This window comes from Oncorhynchus masou, unplaced genomic scaffold (assembly GCF_036934945.1).
Source record: "Oncorhynchus masou masou isolate Uvic2021 unplaced genomic scaffold, UVic_Omas_1.1 unplaced_scaffold_2210, whole genome shotgun sequence".
NCBI classification, from domain to species: Eukaryota; Metazoa; Chordata; class Actinopteri; order Salmoniformes; family Salmonidae; genus Oncorhynchus; species Oncorhynchus masou.
Genome location: NW_027008685.1, coordinates 2,353 through 24,679, shown reverse-complemented (window position 1 = coordinate 24,679; position 22,327 = coordinate 2,353). Strand labels below are relative to the sequence as shown.

Here is a 22,327-nt window from a genome sequence, read left to right as displayed (position 1 = left end):
GATAAATTTGATTTCCATGGATAATATTTGTGTGATTTTGATGTCAGCACATTCAACTATGTAAAGAAAAAAGTATTTAATAAGAATATTTCATTCATTCACATCGAGGATGTGTTATTTTAGCGTTATTTTTTTTGAGCAGTGTATATACAGTGTTGCAACGATGTACAAATGGTTAAGGGTACACAAGGGAAAATAAATAAGCATAAATATGGGTTGTATTTACAATGGTGTTTGTTCTTCACTGGTTGCCCTTTTCTTGTGGTAACAGGTTCCAAATCTTGCTGCTGTAATGTCACACTGGTATTTCACCCAGTAGATATGGAAGTTTATCAAAATTGGATTTTTTTTCGAATTCTTTGTGGATCTGTGTAATCTGAGGGAAATATGTGTCTCTAATATGGTCATACATTTGGCAGGAGGTTAGAAAGTGCAGCTCAGTTTCCACCTCATTTTGTGGGCAGTGAGCACATAGCCTGTCTTCTCTTGAGAGCCATGTCTGCCTACGGCGGCCTTTCTCAATAGCAAGGCTATGCTCACTGAGTCTGTACATAGTCAAAGCTTTCCTTAAGTTTGGGTCAGTCACAGTGGTCAGGTATTCTGCCACTGTGTACTCTCTGTTTAGGGCCAAACAGCATTCTAGTTTGCTCTGCTTTTTTTGTTAATTCTTTCCAAGTAATTATCTTTTTTCTTTCTCATGATTTGGTTGAGTCTAATTGTGCTGCTGTCCTGGGGCTCTGTGGGGTGTGTTTGTGTTTGTGAACAGAGCCCCAGGACCAGCTTGCTTAGGAGACTCTTCTCCAGATTCATCTCTCTGTAGGTGCTGGATTTGTTATGGAAGGTTTGGGAATCGCTTCCTTTTAGGTGGTTGTAGAATTTAACGGCTCTTTTCTGGATTTTGATCATTAGTGGGTATCGGCCTAATTCTGCTCTGCAGGCATTATTTGGTGTTCTACGTTGTACACGGAGGATATTTTTGCAGAATTCTGCATGCAGTCTCAATTTGGTGTTTGTCCCATTTTGTGAAGTCTTGGTTGGTGAGCGGACCCCAGACCTCACAACCATAAAGGCCAATGGGCTCTATGACTGATTCAAGTATTTTTTTAGCCAGAACCTAATTGGTATGTTGAATTTTATGTTCCTTTTGATGGCATAGAAGGCCCTTCTTGCCTTGTCTCTCCTCCTCTCTCTCTCCTGTCTTAGTCCAGAGTTGTACATGATGTATTCATTTCTCTCCTCCTCTCTCTCCTCCTCTCTCTCTCCTGTCTTAGTCAGAGTTGTACATGATGTATTCATTTCTCTCCTCCTCTCTCTCTCCTGTCTTAGTCAGAGTTGTACATGATGTATTAATTTCTCTCCTCCTCTCTCTCTCCTGTCTTAGTCAGAGTTGTACATGATGTATTCATTTCTCTCCTCCTCTCTCTCCTGTCTTAGTCAGAGTTGTACATGATGTATTCATTTCTCTCCTCCTCTCTCTCTCCTGTCTTAGTCAGAGTTGTACATGATGTATTCATTTCTCTCCTCCTCTCTCTCTCCTGTCTTAGTCAGAGTTGTACATGATGTATTCATTTCTCTCCTCCTCTCTCTCTCCTGTCTTAGTCAGAGTTGTACATGATGTATTCATTTCTCTCCTCCTCTCTCTCTCCTGTCTTAGTCAGAGTTGTACATGATGTATTCATTTCTCTCCTCCTCTCTCTCTCCTGTCTTAGTCAGAGTTGTACATGATGTATTCATTTCTCTCCTCCTCTCTCTCTCCTGTCTTAGTCCAGAGTTGTACATGATGTATTCATTTCTCTCCTCTCTCTCTCTCCTGTCTTAGTCAGAGTTGTACATGATGTATTCATTTCTCTCCTCCTCTCTCTCTCCTGTCTTAGTCAGAGTTGTACATGATGTATTCATTTCTCTCCTCCTCTCTCTCTCCTGTCTTAGTCAGAGTTGTACATGATGTATTCATTTCTCTCCTCCTCTCTCTCTCCTGTCTTAGTCCAGAGTTGTACATGATGTATTCATTTCTCTCCTCCTCTCTCTCTCCTGTCTTAGTCAGAGTTGTACATGATGTATTCATTTCTCTCCTCCTCTCTCTCTCCTGTCTTAGTCAGAGTTGTACATGATGTATTCATTTCTCTCCTCCTCTCTCTCCTCCTCTCTCTCTCCTGTCTTAGTCAGAGTTGTACATGATGTATTCATTTCTCTCCTCCTCTCTCTCTCCTGTCTTAGTCAGAGTTGTACATGATGTATTCATTTCTCTCCTCCTCTTCTCTCCTGTCTTAGTCAGAGTTGTACATGATGTATTCATTTCTCTCCTCCTCTCTCTCTCCTGTCTTAGTCAGAGTTGTACATGATGTATTCATTTCTCTCCTCCTCTCTCTCTCCTGTCTTAGTCAGAGTTGTACATGATGTATTCATTTCTCTCCTCCTCTCTCTCTCTCTCCTGTCTTAGTCAGAGTTGTACATGATGTATTCATTTCTCTCCTCCTCTCTCTCTCCTGTCTTAGTCAGAGTTGTACATGATGTATTCATTTCTCTCCTCCTCTCTCTCTCCTGTCTTAGTCAGAGTTGTACATGATGTATTCATTTCTCTCCTCCTCTCTCTCTCCTGTCTTAGTCAGAGTTGTACATGATGTATTCATTTCTCTCCTCCTCTCTCTCTCCTGTCTTAGTCAGAGTTGTACATGATGTATTCATTTCTCTCCTCCTCTCTCTCTCCTGTCTTAGTCAGAGTTGTACATGATGTATTCATTTCTCTCCTCCTCTCTCTCTCCTGTCTTAGTCAGAGTTGTACATGATGTATTCATTTCTCTCCTCCTCTCTCTCTCCTGTCTTAGTCAGAGTTGTACATGATGTATTCATTTCTCTCCTCCTCTCTCTCTCCTGTCTTAGTCAGAGTTGTACATGATGTATTCATTTCTCTCCTCCTCTCTCTCTCCTGTCTTAGTCAGAGTTGTACATGATGTATTCATTTCTCTCCTCCCTCTCTCTCTCCTGTCTTAGTCAGAGTTGTACATGATGTATTCATTTCTCTCCTCCTCTCTCTCTCCTGTCTTAGTCAGAGTTGTACATGATGTATTCATTTCTCTCCTCCTCTCTCTCTCCTGTCTTAGTCAGAGTTGTACATGATGTATTCATTTCTCTCCTCCTCTCTCTCTCCTGTCTTAGTCAGAGTTGTACATGATGTATTCATTTCTCTCCTCCTCTCTCTCTCCTGTCTTAGTCAGAGTTGTACATGATGTATTCATTTCTCTCCTCCTCTCTCTCTCCTGTCTTAGTCAGAGTTGTACATGATGTATTCATTTCTCTCCTCCTCTCTCTCTCCTGTCTTAGTCAGAGTTGTACATGATGTATTCATTTCTCTCCTCCTCTCTCTCTCCTGTCTTAGTCAGAGTTGTACATGATGTATTCATTTCTCTCCTCCTCTCTCTCTCTCTCCTGTCTTAGTCAGAGTTGTACATGATGTATTCATTTCTCTCCTCCTCTCTCTCTCCTGTCTTAGTCAGAGTTGTACATGATGTATTCATTTCTCTCCTCCTCTCTCTCTCCTGTCTTAGTCAGAGTTGTACATGATGTATTCATTTCTCTCCTCCTCTCTCTCTCCTGTCTTAGTCAGAGTTGTACATGATGTATTCATTTCTCTCCTCCTCTCTCTCCTCCTGTCTTAGTCAGAGTTGTACATGATGTATTCATTTCTCTCCTCCTCTCTCTCTCCTGTCTTAGTCAGAGTTGTACATGATGTATTCATTTCTCTCCTCCTCTCTCTCTCCTGTCTTAGTCAGAGTTGTACATGATGTATTCATTTCTCTCCTCCTCTCTCTCTCCTGTCTTAGTCAGAGTTGTACATGATGTATTCATTTCTCTCCTCCTCTCTCTCTCCTGTCTTAGTCAGAGTTGTACATGATGTATTCATTTCTCTCTCCTCTCTCTCTCTCTCCTGTCTTAGTCAGAGTTGTACATGATGTATTCATTTCTCTCCTCCTCTCTCTCTCCTGTCTTAGTCAGAGTTGTACATGATGTATTCATTTCTCTCCTCCTCTCTCTCTCCTGTCTTAGTCAGAGTTGTACATGATGTATTCATTTCTCTCCTCCTCTCTCTCTCTCCTGTCTTAGTCAGAGTTGTACATGATGTATTCATTTCTCTCCTCCTCTCTCTCTCCTGTCTTAGTCAGAGTTGTACATGATGTATTCATTTCTCTCCTCCTCTCTCTCTCTCCTGTCTTAGTCAGAGTTGTACATGATGTATTCATTTCTCTCCTCCTCTCTCTCTCCTGTCTTAGTCAGAGTTGTACATGATGTATTCATTTCTCTCCTCCTCTCTCTCTCCTGTCTTAGTCAGAGTTGTACATGATGTATTCATTTCTCTCCTCCTCTCTCTCTCCTGTCTTAGTCAGAGTTGTACATGATGTATTCATTTCTCTCCTCCTCTCTCTCCTCCTGTCTTAGTCAGAGTTGTACATGATGTATTCATTTCTCTCCTCCTCTCTCTCTCCTGTCTTAGTCAGAGTTGTACATGATGTATTCATTTCTCTCCTCCTCTCTCTCTCCTGTCTTAGTCAGAGTTGTACATGATGTATTCATTTCTCTCCTCCTCTCTCTCTCCTGTCTTAGTCAGAGTTGTACATGATGTATTCATTTCTCTCCTCCCTCTCTCTCCTGTCTTAGTCAGAGTTGTACATGATGTATTCATTTCTCTCCTCCTCTCTCTCTCCTGTCTTAGTCAGAGTTGTACATGATGTATTCATGTCTCTCCTCCTCTCTCTCTCCTGTCTTAGTCAGAGTTGTACATGATGTATTCATTTCTCTCCTCCTCTCTCTCTCCTGTCTTAGTCAGAGTTGTACATGATGTATTCATTTCTCTCCTCCTCTCTCTCTCCTGTCTTAGTCAGAGTTGTACATGATGTATTCATTTCTCTCCTCCTCTCTCTCTCCTGTCTTAGTCAGAGTTGTACATGATGTATTCATTTCTCTCCTCCTCTCTCTCTCCTGTCTTAGTCAGAGTTGTACATGATGTATTCATTTCTCTCCTCTCTCTCTCTCCTGTCTTAGTCAGAGTTGTACATGATGTATTCATTTCTCTCCTCCTCTCTCTCTCCTGTCTTAGTCAGAGTTGTACATGATGTATTCATTTCTCTCCTCCTCTCTCTCTCCTGTCTTAGTCAGAGTTGTACATGATGTATTCATTTCTCTCCTCCTCTCTCTCTCCTGTCTTAGTCAGAGTTGTACATGATGTATTCATTTCTCTCCTCCTCTCTCTCTCCTGTCTTAGTCAGAGTTGTACATGATGTATTCATTTCTCTCCTCCTCTCTCTCTCCTGTCTTAGTCAGAGTTGTACATGATGTATTCATTTCTCTCCTCCTCTCTCTCTCCTGTCTTAGTCAGAGTTGTACATGATGTATTCATTTCTCTCCTCCTCTCTCTCTCCTGTCTTAGTCAGAGTTGTACATGATGTATTCATTTCTCTCCTCCTCTCTCTCTCCTGTCTTAGTCAGAGTTGTACATGATGTATTCATTTCTCTCCTCCTCTCTCTCTCCTGTCTTAGTCAGAGTTGTACATGATGTATTCATTTCTCTCCTCCTCTCTCTCTCCTGTCTTAGTCAGAGTTGTACATGATGTATTCATTTCTCTCCTCCTCTCTCTCTCCTGTCTTAGTCAGAGTTGTACATGATGTATTCATTTCTCTCCTCCTCTCTCTCTCCTGTCTTAGTCAGAGTTGTACATGATGTATTCATTTCTCTCCTCCTCTCTCTCTCCTGTCTTAGTCAGAGTTGTACATGATGTATTCATTTCTCTCCTCCTCTCTCTCTCCTGTCTTAGTCAGAGTTGTACATGATGTATTCATTTCTCTCCTCCTCTCTCTCCTGTCTTAGTCAGAGTTGTACATGATGTATTCATTTCTCTCCTCCTCTCTCTCCTCCTGTCTTAGTCAGAGTTGTACATGATGTATTCATTTCTCTCCTCCTCTCTCTCTCTCCTGTCTTAGTCAGAGTTGTACATGATGTATTCATTTCTCTCCTCCTCTCTCTCTCCTGTCTTAGTCAGAGTTGTACATGATGTATTCATTTCTCTCCTCCTCTCTCTCTCCTGTCTTAGTCAGAGTTGTACATGATGTATTCATTTCTCTCCTCCTCTCTCTCTCCTGTCTTAGTCAGAGTTGTACATGATGTATTCATTTCTCTCCTCCTCTCTCTCTCCTGTCTTAGTCAGAGTTGTACATGATGTATTCATTTCTCTCCTCCTCTCTCTCTCCTGTCTTAGTCAGAGTTGTACATGATGTATTCATTTCTCTCCTCCTCTCTCTCTCCTGTCTTAGTCAGAGTTGTACATGATGTATTCATTTCTCTCCTCCTCTCTCTCTCCTGTCTTAGTCAGAGTTGTACATGATGTATTCATTTCTCTCCTCCTCTCTCTCTCCTGTCTTAGTCAGAGTTGTACATGATGTATTCATTTCTCTCCTCCTCTCTCTCTCCTGTCTTAGTCAGAGTTGTACATGATGTATTCATTTCTCTCCTCCTCTCTCTCTCCTGTCTTAGTCAGAGTTGTACATGATGTATTCATTTCTCTCCTCCTCTCTCTCTCCTGTCTTAGTCAGAGTTGTACATGATGTATTCATTTCTCTCCTCCTCTCTCTCTCCTGTCTTAGTCAGAGTTGTACATGATGTATTCATTTCTCTCCTCCCTCTCTCTCCTGTCTTAGTCAGAGTTGTACATGATGTATTCATTTCTCTCCTCCTCTCTCTCTCCTGTCTTAGTCAGAGTTGTACATGATGTATTCATTTTCTCCTCCTCTCTCTCTCCTGTCTTAGTCAGAGTTGTACATGATGTATTCATTTCTCTCCTATCTGTCGGTCTCTTCAGGTTCAGGGTGGAGGTCTGTGCTACAGCAGATAACAGTTTGTTGACAGTGTGGCCCTACCTGGCTCTGCACCGCTCTGAGCAACAGATAGTCCTCAAGAGTGGTACGTCTTGCTGTCCTGTTCTGTACCCACAACACACTGCACCGTGTACAGCATTCATACACTCACACTGAGGAGGACTGTCTACTAATCTAAGTATCTCTGTTCTTCCACCCCCACCCTAACTGGTCCATGTGGTTGTCACTCAGGTTGTCTGAGCGGCTGCAGCGGCGAATCAGGGCCCTCTCAGATGACAGGGAAGGCGGTGCTACAGCCATGCTACTCCCCCAGCCCTCTCTCTCGCTACACTTCCTCCTCCACCTTCGCTTTCCTCTCCTCCACCAGTAATCACTCCACCTCTGGTGAGACACACCTCTACAGCTACACTGCTACACACCAGACCTGGTCAAATACACTATGTGAAGTACGGTGAAGTACTGGGGCCTTCCCCCTACAAAGGTACCACTACCACAATCCCAAATAATAACCCCAGAGTGCCCATTCCAAGCTGAATCAAACATATTGACCTGTCCTCAGACTCTGGAGACAGCAGGAGTCGGACTGGGAGTGCAGGACCAGGACCCAGAGGGAAGGAGGACTGGCCCCAGAAGGAGACAGAGGGTGAGAGAGAGACGGATGGTGTGACTGACCAGCAGCAGTGGCAGCAGCAGGGTATACCAGTGTTTCCAGGGCAGGACTCAGAGGAGGGGTTGTACTACCACAGCATCCTGCAGGTAACAACTGGTAAATCACTCTGGGACAACTGCTGATAGAACAAAGGCTGTATAGCTAAATGTGATTGCTTGATTGCTTGCAGGCCGTACAGAAGTGGTTCAGTCAGTTTGGCTGGCCCCGTGGACCAAACCCCATCTCTCTACCACGCTCTCTCAGAAGGTAAACCTCATCTCTCTACCACACTCTCTCTGAGTGTAAACCTCATCTCTCTACCACACTCTCTCTGAGTGTAAACCTCATCTCTCTACCACGCTCTCTCAGAAGGTAAACCTCATCTCTCTACCACACTCTCTCAGAAGGTAAACCTCATCTCTCTACCACACTCTCTCAGAAGGTAAACCTCATCTCTCTACCACACTCTCTCAGAAGGTAAACCTCATCTCTCTACCACGCTCTCTCAGAAGGTAAACCTCATCTCTCTACCACGCTCTCTGAGTGTAAACCTCATCTCTCTACCACACTCTCTCTGAGTGTAAACCTCATCTCTCTACCACGCTCTCTCAGAAGGTAAACCTCATCTCTCTACCACGCTCTCTCAGAAGGTAAACCTCATCTCTCTACCACACTCTCTCAGAAGGTAAACCTCATCGCTCTACCACACTCTCTCAGAAGGTAAACCTCATCTCTCTACCACGCTCTCTCAGAAGGTAAACCTCATCTCTCTACCACGCTCTCTCAGAATGTAAACCTCATCTCTCTACCACGCTCTCTCAGAAGGTAAACCTCATCTCTCTACCACACTCTCTCAGAAGGTAAACCTCATCGCTCTACCACACTCTCTCAGAAGGTAAACCTCATCTCTCTACCACACTCTCTCAGAAGGTAAACCTCATCTCTCTACCACACTCTCTCAGAAGGTAAACCTTATCTCTCTACCACGCTCTCTCAGAAGGTAGATGGACTGGTATCCGTCACACATATTTTTATTTTATGTTTTCATTACGTTATGTTATTATTAGTCTCTCCTCTCTCTCTCTTTCTCCCTCTCTCTCTCTCTTTCTCCTCTCTCTCTCTCTTTCTCTCTCTCTCTCTCTCTCTCTCTCTCTCTCTCTCTCTCTCTCTCTCTCTCTCTCTCTCTCTCTCTCCTCTTTCTCTCTCTCTCTCTCTCTTTCTCCTCTCTCTCTCTCTCTCTCTCTCTCTTTCTCCTCTCTCTCTCTCTCTTCTCTCTCTCTCTCTCTCTCTTCTCTCTCTCTCTCTCTCTCTCTCTCTTTCTCCCTCCCCTCTCTCTCTCTTTCTCTCTCCTCTCTCTCTTTCTCTCTCCTCTCTCTCTCTCTCTCTCTTTCTCCTCTCGCTCTCTCTTTCTCCTCTCTCTCTCTTTCCCTCTCTCTCTCTCTCTCTCTCTCTCTCTCTCTCTCTCTCTCTCTCTTTCTCCCTCCCCTCTCTCTCTCTTTCTCCCTCCCCTCTCTCTCTCTCTCTCTTTCTCCTTTCTCTCTCTCTCTCTCTCTCTCTCTTTCTCCTCTCTCTCTCTCTCTCTCTCTCTCTCTCTCTCTCTCTCTCTCTCTCTCTCTCTCTCTCTCTCTTTCTCTCTCTCTCTCTCTCTCTCTCTTTCTCCCTCCCCTCTTTCTCTCTTTCTCCCTCCCCCTCTCTCTTTCTCCCTCCCCTCTCTCTCTCATATCTCCTCTCTCTCTCTCTCTCCTCTGTCCTCTCTATCTATCTCTCCCAGGGTGGTATGTAGAGTCCAGACAGTAGACTCCAGCTCTAGTGAGTGGAGGAACTCGTACCTTATGAGTCAAGGTAAAGACACACGGACCATCTACGACATGCTGCGTCACCTGAGCGGACAGACACTTCCTGGTGTGAGCACCAACCAATCGCTGCCCTGCAACCTCACTGAGCGCGTGCAGCAGCTGCTCCACTGGAACACAGTGTTGCTGGCCTTCCTCAGGTACCACACAGACACTTAATCACTCATACACGGACAACTCCGCCGGTCGCCGTACGCAGGCACACACCCTCACCGGCCTACTCACTGTGTTGTGATCTTCAGGAGGCAGGGAGCCTGTCTGTCCCACATCAGACCCGAGTACCTGTTAGACTCCCAGGAGTTCAGCCACTGGAGCTCTCTACAGGCCCAGTCCCAGTGTGATCAGAGGGGGCTGGACTACAGCAGCAAGGTCTTTGAATCCCTCAGTAAAAGGGCCTGGATGGATGTTCTACTGCAGACCTACAAGGCAAGAGAGTGTTCTCTCTCTCTCTCTCTCTCTCTCTCTCTCTCTCTCAATTTCAATTCAAGGGGCTTTATTGGCATGGGAGACATGTGTTACCATTGCCAAAGCCAGTGAGGTAGATAATATACAAAAGTGAAATAAACAATAAACATGAACAGGAAACATTACACATACAGAAGTTTCAAAACAATAAAGACAAATGTCATATTATATACAGTGGGGCAAGAAATTATTTAGTCAGCCACCAATTGTGCAAGTTCTCCCACTTAAAAAGATGAGAGAGGCCTGTAATTTTCATCATAGGTACACTTCAACTATGACAGACAAAAAAATCACATTGTAGGATTTTTAATGAATTTATTTGCAAATTATGGTGGAAAATAAGTATTTGGTCAATAACAAAAGTTTATCTCAATACTTTGTTATATACTCTTTCTTGGCAATGACAGAGGTCAAATGTTTTCTGTAAGTCTTCACAAGGTTTTCACACACTGTTGCTGGTATTTTGGCCCATTCCTCCATGCAGATCTCCTCTAGAGCAGTGATATTTTGGGGCTGTTGTCATGCTGAAAGACCTAGCCACGTTTCATCTTCAATGCCCTTGCTGATGGAAGGAGGTTTTCACTCAAAATCTCACGATACATGGCCCCATTCATTCTTTCCTTTACACAGATCAGTCGTCCTGGTCCCTTTGCAGAAAAACAGCCCCAAAGCATGATGTTTCCATCCCCATGCTTCACAGTAGGTATGGTGTTCTTTGGATGCAACTCGGCATTCTTTGTCCTCCAAACACGACGAGTTGAGTTTTTACCAAAAAGTTATATTTTGGTTTCATCTGACCATATGACATTCTCCCAATCTTCTTCTGGATCATCCAAATGCTCTCTAGCAAACTTCAGATGGGCCTGGACATGTACTGGCTTAACCTGAAGGGGCTGCAGGTTCCCAACTGGGAACACCACCCCCCCCCGTTCAGCTCAAACGGTGGCGCAGGGAAAGCAAAAATATTCTTAAAAATATTTAACCTCCACACATTAACAAGTCCAATAGCTTAAATATAAGATAAACACCTTGTTCATCTACCCAGCGTGTCAGAATTTTAAAATGTTTTACAGCGAAAACATAGCACATATTTATGTTAAACCACCACTAGGAAAGCATACAATATGTAGCCACATTGCTATGCAAAAGAGCACAATCACAAACGCAGGATTAAAAGAAAAATAATTCACTAACCTTTTGAAAATCTTCATCAGATGACAGTAATAGCACATGTTACACAGTACATGTATGTTTTTTTCAATAATATGCAATTTATATCCATAAATCTCTGTTTACATTGAGCCATGTTCAAAAAATGCATCAGAAATGTCCGGAGAAATTATAAATAGCTCCGGCAGCTAACGCCAGATAACAGCAATAAACATCATAAACTTTGACTAAATATACATGTTCTACATATATTTAGAAAGATACACTTCTTCTTAATGCAAACGCTGTGTTACATTTATTTTTAACATTACAGAACTCGTTCACTATTCAATAATCTGAGACGGCGCTCAGGCATTAGCATTATTTCTCTACTATGTTGGAGTCGACAAAAATACAATTTTATAACATAAATATTCCCTTACCTTTGATGGTCTTCGACAAGAATGTCGTGGAAGGAGTTATACTTACCTAATATAACGTTTGGTTGCTGTTGGTGTGTCTTTGTATTAGCAAATGCTAACATCTTCAGGTGAATTACCCCAAAAAGGACTTCTGATCACGAAAATTGCGCATCAAAACTTCAAATTTACATATTATATGTCGACTAAACTGGTCAAACTAAGTGCAGAATCAAGCTTTAGGATGTTTTTAACGTACAAAACAATTGGCGATTAAATCAAACATAACGAACTCTCCTCAAGCAAGCTGGAACAAAAAGACCCTTTTCACAGAGCGCGCACCTGAAAACTTGTGACACCTCAGTATTTTGCCCGCCAAGCAGTCAAAGCTCGTGCTATTTTCTCCGTTCCACGTCTCATTGAAAGACGAGAGCGCGCTGAAGAGATAGAAACTGTTCCCAGATCCGTAGCTGGTTGGGAAGGGTGGGGGCGATGACGTCAAAGTTGGAGCAACTTTCTTAGGAGAGAGAGAGAGTTTGGGAGAATGGCTGCCCTGTGACTTCTGCTTTACATACAGACATAATTTGAACGGTTTTAGAAGCTTTAGAGTGTTTTCTATTCAATAATAATTATTATATGCATATATTAGCCATTTTTGACACTTTTTTTTTTGTTTACTCTGGGCACACAATTCATCCAAAGGGGGCAGTATTGTCCCGAGCCTCAACAGGTTTTAAGCATGGGGACACGTCTGGCACTGCAGGATTTGAGTCCCTGGCGGCGTAGTGTGTTACTGATGGTAGGCTTTGTTACTTTGGTCCCAGCTCTCTGCAGGTCATTCACTAAGTCCCCCCGTGTGATCATTTTGACCCCACGGGGTGAGATCTTGCGTGGAGCCCCAGATCGAGGGAGATTATCAGTGGTCTTGTATGTCTTCCATTTCCTAATAATTGCTCCCACAGTTGATTTCTTCAAACCAAGCTGCTTACCTATTGCAGATTCAGTCTTCCCAGCCTGGTGCAGGTCTACAATTTTGTTTCTGGTGTCCTTTGACAGCTCTTTGGTCTTGGCCACAGTGGAGTTTGGAGTGTGACTGTTTGAGGTTGTGGACAGGTGTCTTTTATACTGATAACAAGTTCAAACAGGTGCCACTAATACAGGTAACGAGTGGAGGACAGAGGAGCCTCTTAAAGAAGAAGTTACAGGTCTGTGAGAGCCAGAAATCTTGCTTGTTTGTAGGTGCCAAATACTTATTTTCCACCATAATTTGCAAATAAATTCATTAAAAATCATACAATGTGATTTTCTGGATTTTTTTCTCTCTCATTTTGTCTGTCATAGTTGAAGTGTACCTATGATGAAAATTACAGGCCTCTCTCATCTTTTTAAGTGGGAGAACTTGCACAATTGGTGGCTGACTAAATAATTTTTTGCCCCACTGTATATATACATACAGTGTTGTAACAATGTACAAATGGTTAAAGTACACAAGCAAAAATAAATAAGCATAAATATGGGTTGTATTTACAATGGTGTTTGTTCTTCACTGGTTGCCCTTTTCTTGTGGCAACAGGTCACAAATCTCTGACTGTCTCTCTCCCGGTCTCTCTCTATATATCTCTTTCTCTCTCTCTCTCCCTCTGTGTCCTGATCAGCAGTCTGAGAAATGTATCTGTGTCTGTCCCCTCCTCCCCAGGTGCTAGTCCTGCCGCGGGTGACAGAGGGTCCCTTGTCCCTGGGCCTCCAGAGCTGTGACAGTGGCAGCATGGAGCAGCAGGTCCCCAGGATCAACCCAAAGCCCCTGACCTCTAACATCTACTCCACCTGGGAGAGGAGGCTACTCACCTGGCTCAACCTGCACTACCACAGCATGAGGACTACCGTCTGGAGCCCACTCACCTCTACAGGTAGGAGGGGGGTGTTGAGAAAGAGACAGAGAGGTAGAGACAGAGAGGTAGAGACAGAGAGGTCGTAGAGACAGAGAGGTAGAGACAGAGATTGACAGAGGTCGAGACAGGGAGGTAGAGACAGAGATTGACAGAGGTAGAGGTAGAGACAGAGAGGTAGAGACAGAGAGGTAGAGACAGAGAGGTAGAGACAGAGAGGTAGAGACAGAGATGTAGAGACAGAGAGGTAGAGACAGGGAGGTAGAGACAGAGAGGTAGAGACAGAGAGGTAGAGACAGAGAGGTAGAGACAGAGAGGTAGAGACAGAGATGTAAAGACAGAGAGGTAGAGACAGAGATGTAGAGACAGAGATGTAGAGACAGAGAGGTAGAGACAGAGATGTAGAGACAGAGAGGTAGAGACAGAGAGGTAGAGACAGAGAGGTAGAGACAGAGAGGTAGAGACAGAGAGGTAGAGACAGAGAGGTAGAGACAGAGAGGTAGAGACAGAGAGGTAGAGACAGAGATTGACAGAGGTCGAGACAGGGAGGTAGAGACAGAGATTGACAGAGGTAGAGACAGAGACATCCATAACTCTTCTGTTACCTATATTCTGCTCTTTAACCAGGAGACGTGCCATCAGCCCGCTGGGTGGTGAACTTTGACCTGGACCTGGCAGACGGCCTGGTTCTGGCTGCTGTGCTGGCTGCCTACTGTCCCTTTCTGGTACGGGCCTGTGTTAAAAAATCAAATTAAATCAAATCAAATGTTATTTGTCACATGCTCCGAATACAACAATAACCAACGATGCTTTAAGAAGATTTAAGAAAAAATTAAGAAATAAGTGTCAAGTAAAAAATTGATAATAGAAAATAAAAGTAACACAAAATTAAACAGTGACAGTAAAATAACAAGCGAGGCTGTTTACAGAGAGTCCTGGTACAGAGTTAATGTGGAGGCTATATACAGGGGGTACTGGTACAGAGTCAATGTGGAGGCTATATACAGAGGGTACTGGTACAGAGTCAATGTGGAGGCTATATACAGGGGGTACTGGTACAGAGTCAATGTGGAGGCTATATACAGAGGGTACTGGTACAGAGTCAATGTGGAGGCTATATACAGGGGTACTGGTACAGAGTCAATGTGGAGGCTATATACAGGGGTACTGGTACAGAGTCAATGTGGAGGCTATATACAGGGGTACTGGTACAGAGTCAATGTGGAGGCTATATACAGAGGGTACTGGTACAGAGTCAATGTGGAGGCTATATACAGGGGTTACCGGTACAGAGTTAATGTGGAGGCTATATACAGGGGGTACCGGTACAGAGTTAATGTGGAGGCTATATACAGAGGGTACTGGTACAGAGTCAATGTGGAGGCTATATACAGGGGTTACTGGTACAGAGTTAATGTGGAGGCTATATACAGGGGGTACTGGTACAGAGTTAATGTGGAGGCTATATACAGAGGGTACTGGTACAGAGTCAATGTGGAGGCTATATACAGGGGTTACTGGTACAGAGTTAATGTGGAGGCTATATACAGGGGATACTGGTACAGAGTCAATGTGGAGGCTATATACAGGGGTTACTGGTACAGAGTTAATGTGGAGGCTATATACAGGGGGTACTGGTACAGAGTTAATGTGGAGGCTATATACAGGGGTACTGGTACAGAGTCAATGTGGAGGCTATATACAGGGGTACCGGTACAGAGTCAATGTGGAGGCTATATACAGGGGGTACTGGTACAGAGTTAATGTGGAGGCTATATACAGGGGGTACTGGTACAGAGTCAATGTGGAGGCTATATACAGGGGGTACTGGTACAGAGTCAATGTGGAGGCTATATACAGGGGGTACTGGTACAGAGTTAATGTGGAGGCTATATACAGGGGTACTGGTACAGAGTTAATGTGGAGGCTATATACAGGGGTACTGGTACAGAGTCAATGTGGAGGCTATATACAGGGGTACTGGTACAGAGTCAATGTGGAGGCTATATACAGGGGGTACTGGTACAGAGTTAATGTGGAGGCTATATACAGAGGGTACCGGTACAGAGTCAATGTGGAGGCTATATACAGGGGGTACTGGTACAGAGTTAATGTGGAGGCTATATACAGAGGGTACTGGTACAGAGTCAATGTGGAGGCTATATACAGAGGGTACTGGTACAGAGTCAATGTGGAGGCTATATACAGGGGGTACTGGTACAGAGTTAATGTGGAGGCTATATACAGAGGGTACTGGTACAGAGTCAATGTGGAGGCTATATACAGGGGGTACTGGTACAGAGTTAATGTGGAGGCTATATACAGAGTCTACTGGTACAGAGTCAATGTGGAGACTATATACAGAGTCTACTGGTACAGAGTCAATGTGGAGACTATATACAGGGGGTACCGGTACAGAGTCAATGTGGAGGCTATATACAGAGGGTACTGGTACAGAGTCAATGTGGAGGCTATATACAGAGGGTACCGGTACAGAGTCAATATGGAGGCTATATACAGAGGGTACTGGTACAGAGTCAATGTGGAGGCTATATACAGGGGGTACCGGTACAGAGTCAATGTGGAGACTATATACAGGGGGTACCGGTACAGAGTCAATGTGGAGGCTATATACAGGGGGTACCGGTACAGAGTCAATGTGGAGGCTATATACAATGGGTACCGGGTACAGAGTCAATGTGGAGGCTATATACAGGGGTTACCGGTACAGAGTCAATGTGGAGGCTATATACAGGGGGTACTGGTACAGAGTCAATGTGGAGGCTATATACAGGGGCTACTGGTACAGAGTCAATGTGGAGGCTATATACAGGGGGTACTGGTACAGAGTCAATGTGGAGGCTATTTACAGGGGGTACCGGTACAGAGTCAATGTGGAGGCTATATACAGGGGGTACCGGTACAGAGTCAATGTGGAGGCTATATACAGAGGGTACTGGTACAGAGTCAATGTGGAGACTATATACAGGGGGTACCGGGTACAGAGTCAATGTGGAGGCTATTTACAGAGGGTACTGGTACAGAGTCAATGTGGAGGCTATATACAGAGGGTACTGGTACAGAGTCAATGTGGAGGCTATATACAGAGTCTACTGGTACAGAGTCAATGTGGAGACTATATACAGAGTCTACTGGTACAGAGTCAATGTGGAGACTATATACAGGGGGTACCGGTACAGAGTCAATGTGGAGGCTATATACAGAGGGTACCGGTACAGAGTCAATGTGGAGGCTATATACAGAGGGTACCGGTACAGAGTCAATATGGAGGCTATATACAGAGGGTACTGGTACAGAGTCAATGTGGAGGCTATATACAGGGGGTACCGGTACAGAGTCAATGTGGAGACTATATACAGGGGGTACCGGTACAGAGTCAATGTGGAGGCTATATACAGGGGGTACCGGTACAGAGTCAATGTGGAGGCTATATACAATGGGTACCGGGTACAGAGTCAATGTGGAGGCTATATACAGGGGTTACCGGTACAGAGTCAATGTGGAGGCTATATACAGGGGGTACTGGTACAGAGTCAATGTGGAGGCTATATACAGTGGGTACTGGGTACATGTGTTCTCTCCTCCTATTTCTGGTCTACTCTTGTCCTCGTCTACTCTGTGGGAAATTGTCAGTAAATCTAGACTCATCTAAACTCGACTGGTTTTGATTCGTCTGACTGTGGTAGCAGATAAGGCTTAATCTGTGTCTGGGAACCTGGCCCAGTGTTGACTGTCCCCCCCTCTGGTCTCTCCGGTCCCTCAGATCCCCAGTCATCTCCAGAGGATGTACACCAGCATCAGCCGCCTGGAACAGAACCTCCACAACAGTATCATCCTCAGCCAGGCCTTCACACTGCTCTGCCTGGACATCGACATCCAGCCCACAGAGCTGTCAGACTCTAACCCTGTTCTGATGTTGATGCTGTGTGTTTACCTGTATGAGACGCTGCCCCAGTACCTTCCCAGGAGAACCATCACCCTGTCTGGCAGCCTGCACCACACCTTCACCAAGCAGGCAGGTCTCTCTCCATCACACAGCACTAGCCCTGAGTAACCCTGTCTTACAGCCTGTATCACACCTTCACCAAGCAGGCAGGTCTCTCTCCATCACACAGCACTAGCCCTGGGTAACCCTGTCTGGCAGCCTGTATCACACCTTCACCAAGCAGGCAGGTCTCTCTCCATCACACAGCACTAGCCCTGGGTAACCCTGTCTTACAGCCTGTATCACACCTTCACCAAGCAGGCAGGTCTCTCTCCATCACACAGCACTAGCCCTGAGTAACCCTGTCTTACAGCCTGTATCACACCTTCACCAAGCAGGCAGGTCTCTCTCTCCATCACACAGCACTAGCCCTGGGTAACCCTGTCTTACAGCCTGTATCACACCTTCACCAAGCAGGCAGGTCTCTCTCCATCACACAGCACTAGCCCTGGGTAACCCTGTCTTACAGCCTGTATCACACCTTCACCAAGCAGGCAGGTCTCTCTCCATCACACAGCACTAGCCCTGGGTAACCCTGTCTTACAGCCTGTATCACACCTTCACCAAGCAGGCAGGTCTCTCTCCATCACACAGCACTAGCCCTGAGTAACCCTGTCTTACAGCCTGTATCACACCTTCACCAAGCAGGCAGGTCTCTCTCTCTCCATCACACAGCACTAGCCCTGGGTAACCCTGTCTTACAGCCTGTATCACACCTTCACCAAGCAGGCAGGTCTCTCTCCATCACACAGCACTAGCCCTGAGTAACCCTGTCTTACAGCCTGTATCACACCTTCACCAAGCAGGCAGGTCTCTCTCTCTCCATCACACAGCACTAGCCCTGGGTAACCCTGTCTTACAGCCTGTATCACACCTTCACCAAGCAGGCAGGTCTCTCTCCATCACACAGCACTAGCCCTGAGTAACCCTGTCTTACAGCCTGTACCACACCTTCACCAAGCAGGCAGGTCTCTCTCTCTCCATCACACAGCACTAGCCCTGGGTAACCCTGTCTTACAGCCTGCACCACACCTTCACCAAGCAGGCAGGTCTCTCTCTCCATCACACAGCACTAGCCCTGGGTAACCCTGTCTTACAGCCTGTATCACACCTTCACCAAGCAGGCAGGTCTCTCTCCATCACACAGCACTAGCCCTGAGTAACCCTGTCTTACAGCCTGTATCACACCTTCACCAAGCAGGCAGGTCTCTCTCCATCACACAGCACTAGCCCTGGGTAACCCTGTCTGGCAGCCTGTATCACACCTTCACCAAGCAGGCAGGTCTCTCTCCATCACACAGCACTAGCCCTGAGTAACCCTGTCTTACAGCCTGTATCACACCTTCACCAAGCAGGCAGGTCTCTCTCCATCACACAGCACTAGCCCTGAGTAACCCTGTCTTACAGCCTGTATCACACCTTCACAAAGCAGGCAGGTCTCTCTCTCCATCACACAGCACTAGCCCTGGGTAACCCTGTCTGGCAGCCTGTATCACACCTTCACCAAGCAGGCGGGTCTCTCTCTCCATCACACAGCACTAGCCCTGAGTAACCCTGTCTTACAGCCTGTATCACACCTTCACAAAGCAGGCAGGTCTCTCTCTCCATCACACAGCACTAGCCCTGAGTAACCCTGTCTTACAGCCTGTATCACACCTTCACCAAGCTGGCAGGTCTCTCTCCATCACACAGCACTAGCCCTGAGTAACCCTGTCTTACAGCCTGTATCACACCTTCACCAAGCAGGCAGGTCTCTCTCTCCATCACACAGCACTAGCCCTGAGTAACCCTGTCTTACAGCCTGTATCACACCTTCACCAAGCAGGCAGGTCTCTCTCTCCATCACACAGCACTAGCCCTGAGTAACCCTGTCTTACAGCCTGTATCACACCTTCACCAAGCAGGCAGGTCTCTCTCTCCATCACACAGCACTAGCCCTGGGTAACCCTGTCTGGCAGCCTGTATCACACCTTCACCAAGCAGGCAGGTCTCTCTCTCCATCACACAGCACTAGCCCTGAGTAACCCTGTCTTACAGCCTGCACCACACCTTCACCAAGCAGGCAGGTCTCTCTCCATCACACAGCACTAGCCCTGGGTAACCCTGTCTTACAGCCTGTATCACACCTTCACAAAGCAGGCAGGTCTCTCTCCATCACACAGCACTAGCCCTGAGTAACCCTGTCTTACAGCCTGTATCACACCTTCACCAAGCAGGCAGGTCTCTCTCCATCACACAGCACTAGCCCTGGGTAACCCTGTCTTACAGCCTGTATCACACCTTCACCAAGCAGGCAGGTCTCTCTCCATCACACAGCACTAGCCCTGGGTAACCCTGTCTTACAGCCTGTATCACACCTTCACCAAGCAGGCAGGTCTCTCTCCATCACACAGCACTAGCCCTGGGTAACCCTGTCTTACAGCCTGTATCACACCTTCACCAAGCAGGCAGGTCTCTCTCCATCACACAGCACTAGCCCTGGGTAACCCTGTCTTACAGCCTGTATCACACCTTCACCAAGCAGGCAGGTCTCTCTCCATCACACAGCACTAGCCCTGGGTAACCCTGTCTGGCAGCCTGTATCACACCTTCACCAAGCAGGCAGGTCTCTCTCTCCATCACACAGCACTAGCCCTGGGTAACCCTGTCTTACAGCCTGTATCACACCTTCACCAAGCAGGCAGGTCTCTCTCCATCACACAGCACTAGCCCTGGGTAACCCTGTCTTACAGCCTGTATCACACCTTCACCAAGCAGGCAGGTCTCTCTCCATCACACAGCACTAGCCCTGGGTAACCCTGTCTTACAGCCTGTATCACACCTTCACCAAGCAGGCAGGTCTCTCTCCATCACACAGCACTAGCCCTGGGTAACCCTGTCTTACAGCCTGTATCACACCTTCACCAAGCAGGCAGGTCTCTCTCCATCACACAGCACTAGCCCTGGGTAACCCTGTCTTACAGCCTGTATCACACCTTCACCAAGCAGGCAGGTCTCTCTCTCCATCACACAGCACTAGCCCTGGGTAACCCTGTCTTACAGCCTGTATCACACCTTCACCAAGCAGGCAGGTCTCTCTCCATCACACAGCACTAGCCCTGGGTAACCCTGTCTTACAGCCTGTATCACACCTTCACCAAGCAGGCAGGTCTCTCTCCATCACACAGCACTAGCCCTGGGTAACCCTGTCTTACAGCCTGTATCACACCTTCACCAAGCAGGCAGGTCTCTCTCCATCACACAGCACTAGCCCTGAGTAACCCTGTCTTACAGCCTGTATCACACCTTCACCAAGCAGGCAGGTCTCTCTCCATCACACAGCACTAGCCCTGAGTAACCCTGTCTTACAGCCTGTATCACACCTTCACCAAGCTGGCAGGTCTCTCTCTCCATCACACAGCACTAGCCCTGGGTAACCCTGTCTTACAGCCTGTATCACACCTTCACCAAGCTGGCAGGTCTCTCTCTCCATCACACAGCACTAGCCCTGAGTAACCCTGTCTTACAGCCTGTATCACACCTTCACCAAGCAGGCAGGTCTCTCTCCATCACACAGCACTAGCCCTGAGTAACCCTGTCTTACAGCCTGTATCACACCTTCACCAAGCTGGCAGGTCTCTCTCTCCATCACACAGCACTAGCCCTGAGTAACCCTGTCTTACAGCCTGTATCACACCTTCACCAAGCTGGCAGGTCTCTCTCTCCATCACACAGCACTAGCCCTGGGTAACCCTGTCTTACAGCCTGTATCACACCTTCACCAAGCAGGCAGGTCTCTCTCCATCACACAGCACTAGCCCTGGGTAACCCTGTCTTACAGCCTGTCCGTTCCACCTTCCAAAGCAGTTCAATCAGATCCTTTTCTGCAATGGAAGATCATTCACTTTGCCTTGGTGTGTACACATTGTATGACAATTATTCTCATTTTTGTGTGTGTGTGTGTGTGTGTGTGCTCCAGGTGCGTCTGAAGAGCCCGTCCTCCAGAGCGATGTTCTACCATGCCTCCATCGTAGGGAAGGAGGCCCATCATTTCTCCTTGCCTCAAGGAGCTTCCATCACCATCCCTCCTAAGTAAGCCCTTCTATCTCTAACCATAACCCTTAACCCATAACCCCTAACCTCTAACCATAACCCCTAACCTCTAACCATAACCCCTAACCTCTAACCATAACCCCTAACCTCTAACCATAACCCCTAACCATAACCCCTAACCCCTAACCATAACCCCTAACCATAACCCTTAACCATAACCCTTAACCCCGAACCATAACCCATAACCCCTAACCATACCCCTAACCATAACCCCTACCCGTAACCATAACCCTTAACCATAACCCTTAACCCCGAACCATAACCCATAACCCCTAACCATACCCCTAACCATAACCCCTACCCGTAACCCTAACCATTACCATAACCCTTACCCCTAACCATAACCATAACCCCTAACCATACCCCTAACCACAACCCCTAACCATACCCCTAACCACAACCCCTACCCCTAACCACAACCCCTACCCCTAACCATAACCCCTAACCTCTAACCATAACCCCTAACCATAACCCCTAACCATAACCCCTAACCATAATCCCTCACCATAACCCCTAACCATAACCCTTAACCATAACCCTTAACCCCTAACCATAACCCCTAACCATAACCCTTAACGCCTAACCATAACCATAACCCCTACCCGTAACCATAACCCCTACCCGTAACCCTTAACCAAAACCCCTAACCATAACCCCTACCCGTAACCCCTAACCATAACCCTTAACCCCTATCCATAACCCCTAACCATATCCCCTTACCCTAACCCCTAACCATAACCCTTAACCATAACCCCTAACCCTAACCCTTAACCCCTACCCGTAACCCCTAACCATAACCCCTACACGTAACCATAACCCTTAACCCCTAACCATAACCCCTAACCATAACCCCTAACCCCTAACCATAACCGCTAACCATAACCCCTAACCATAACCCTTAACCCCTAACCATAACCCTTAACCCCTAACCATAACCCCTAACC

The 22,327-nt window shown here is 46.2% G+C and overlaps 1 protein-coding gene across 1 annotated transcript in view; it reads left to right on the top strand.

The window, feature by feature from the left end:
* LOC135533092 (cilia- and flagella-associated protein 47-like) overlaps window positions 1–21,402 on the top strand; it is a 63,198-nt gene extending 41,796 nt beyond the window's left edge. Inside the window, 10 exon segments of the mRNA XM_064960485.1 lie at window positions 6,849–6,949; window positions 7,096–7,248; window positions 7,424–7,620; window positions 7,704–7,780; window positions 9,285–9,506; window positions 9,609–9,792; window positions 13,096–13,306; window positions 13,913–14,010; window positions 17,070–17,321; window positions 21,250–21,402. Coding sequence (XP_064816557.1) covers window positions 6,849–6,949; window positions 7,096–7,248; window positions 7,424–7,620; window positions 7,704–7,780; window positions 9,285–9,506; window positions 9,609–9,792; window positions 13,096–13,306; window positions 13,913–14,010; window positions 17,070–17,321; window positions 21,250–21,402 — 1,648 coding nt within the window.
* The last annotated feature ends 925 nt before the right edge of the window (window positions 21,403–22,327 follow it).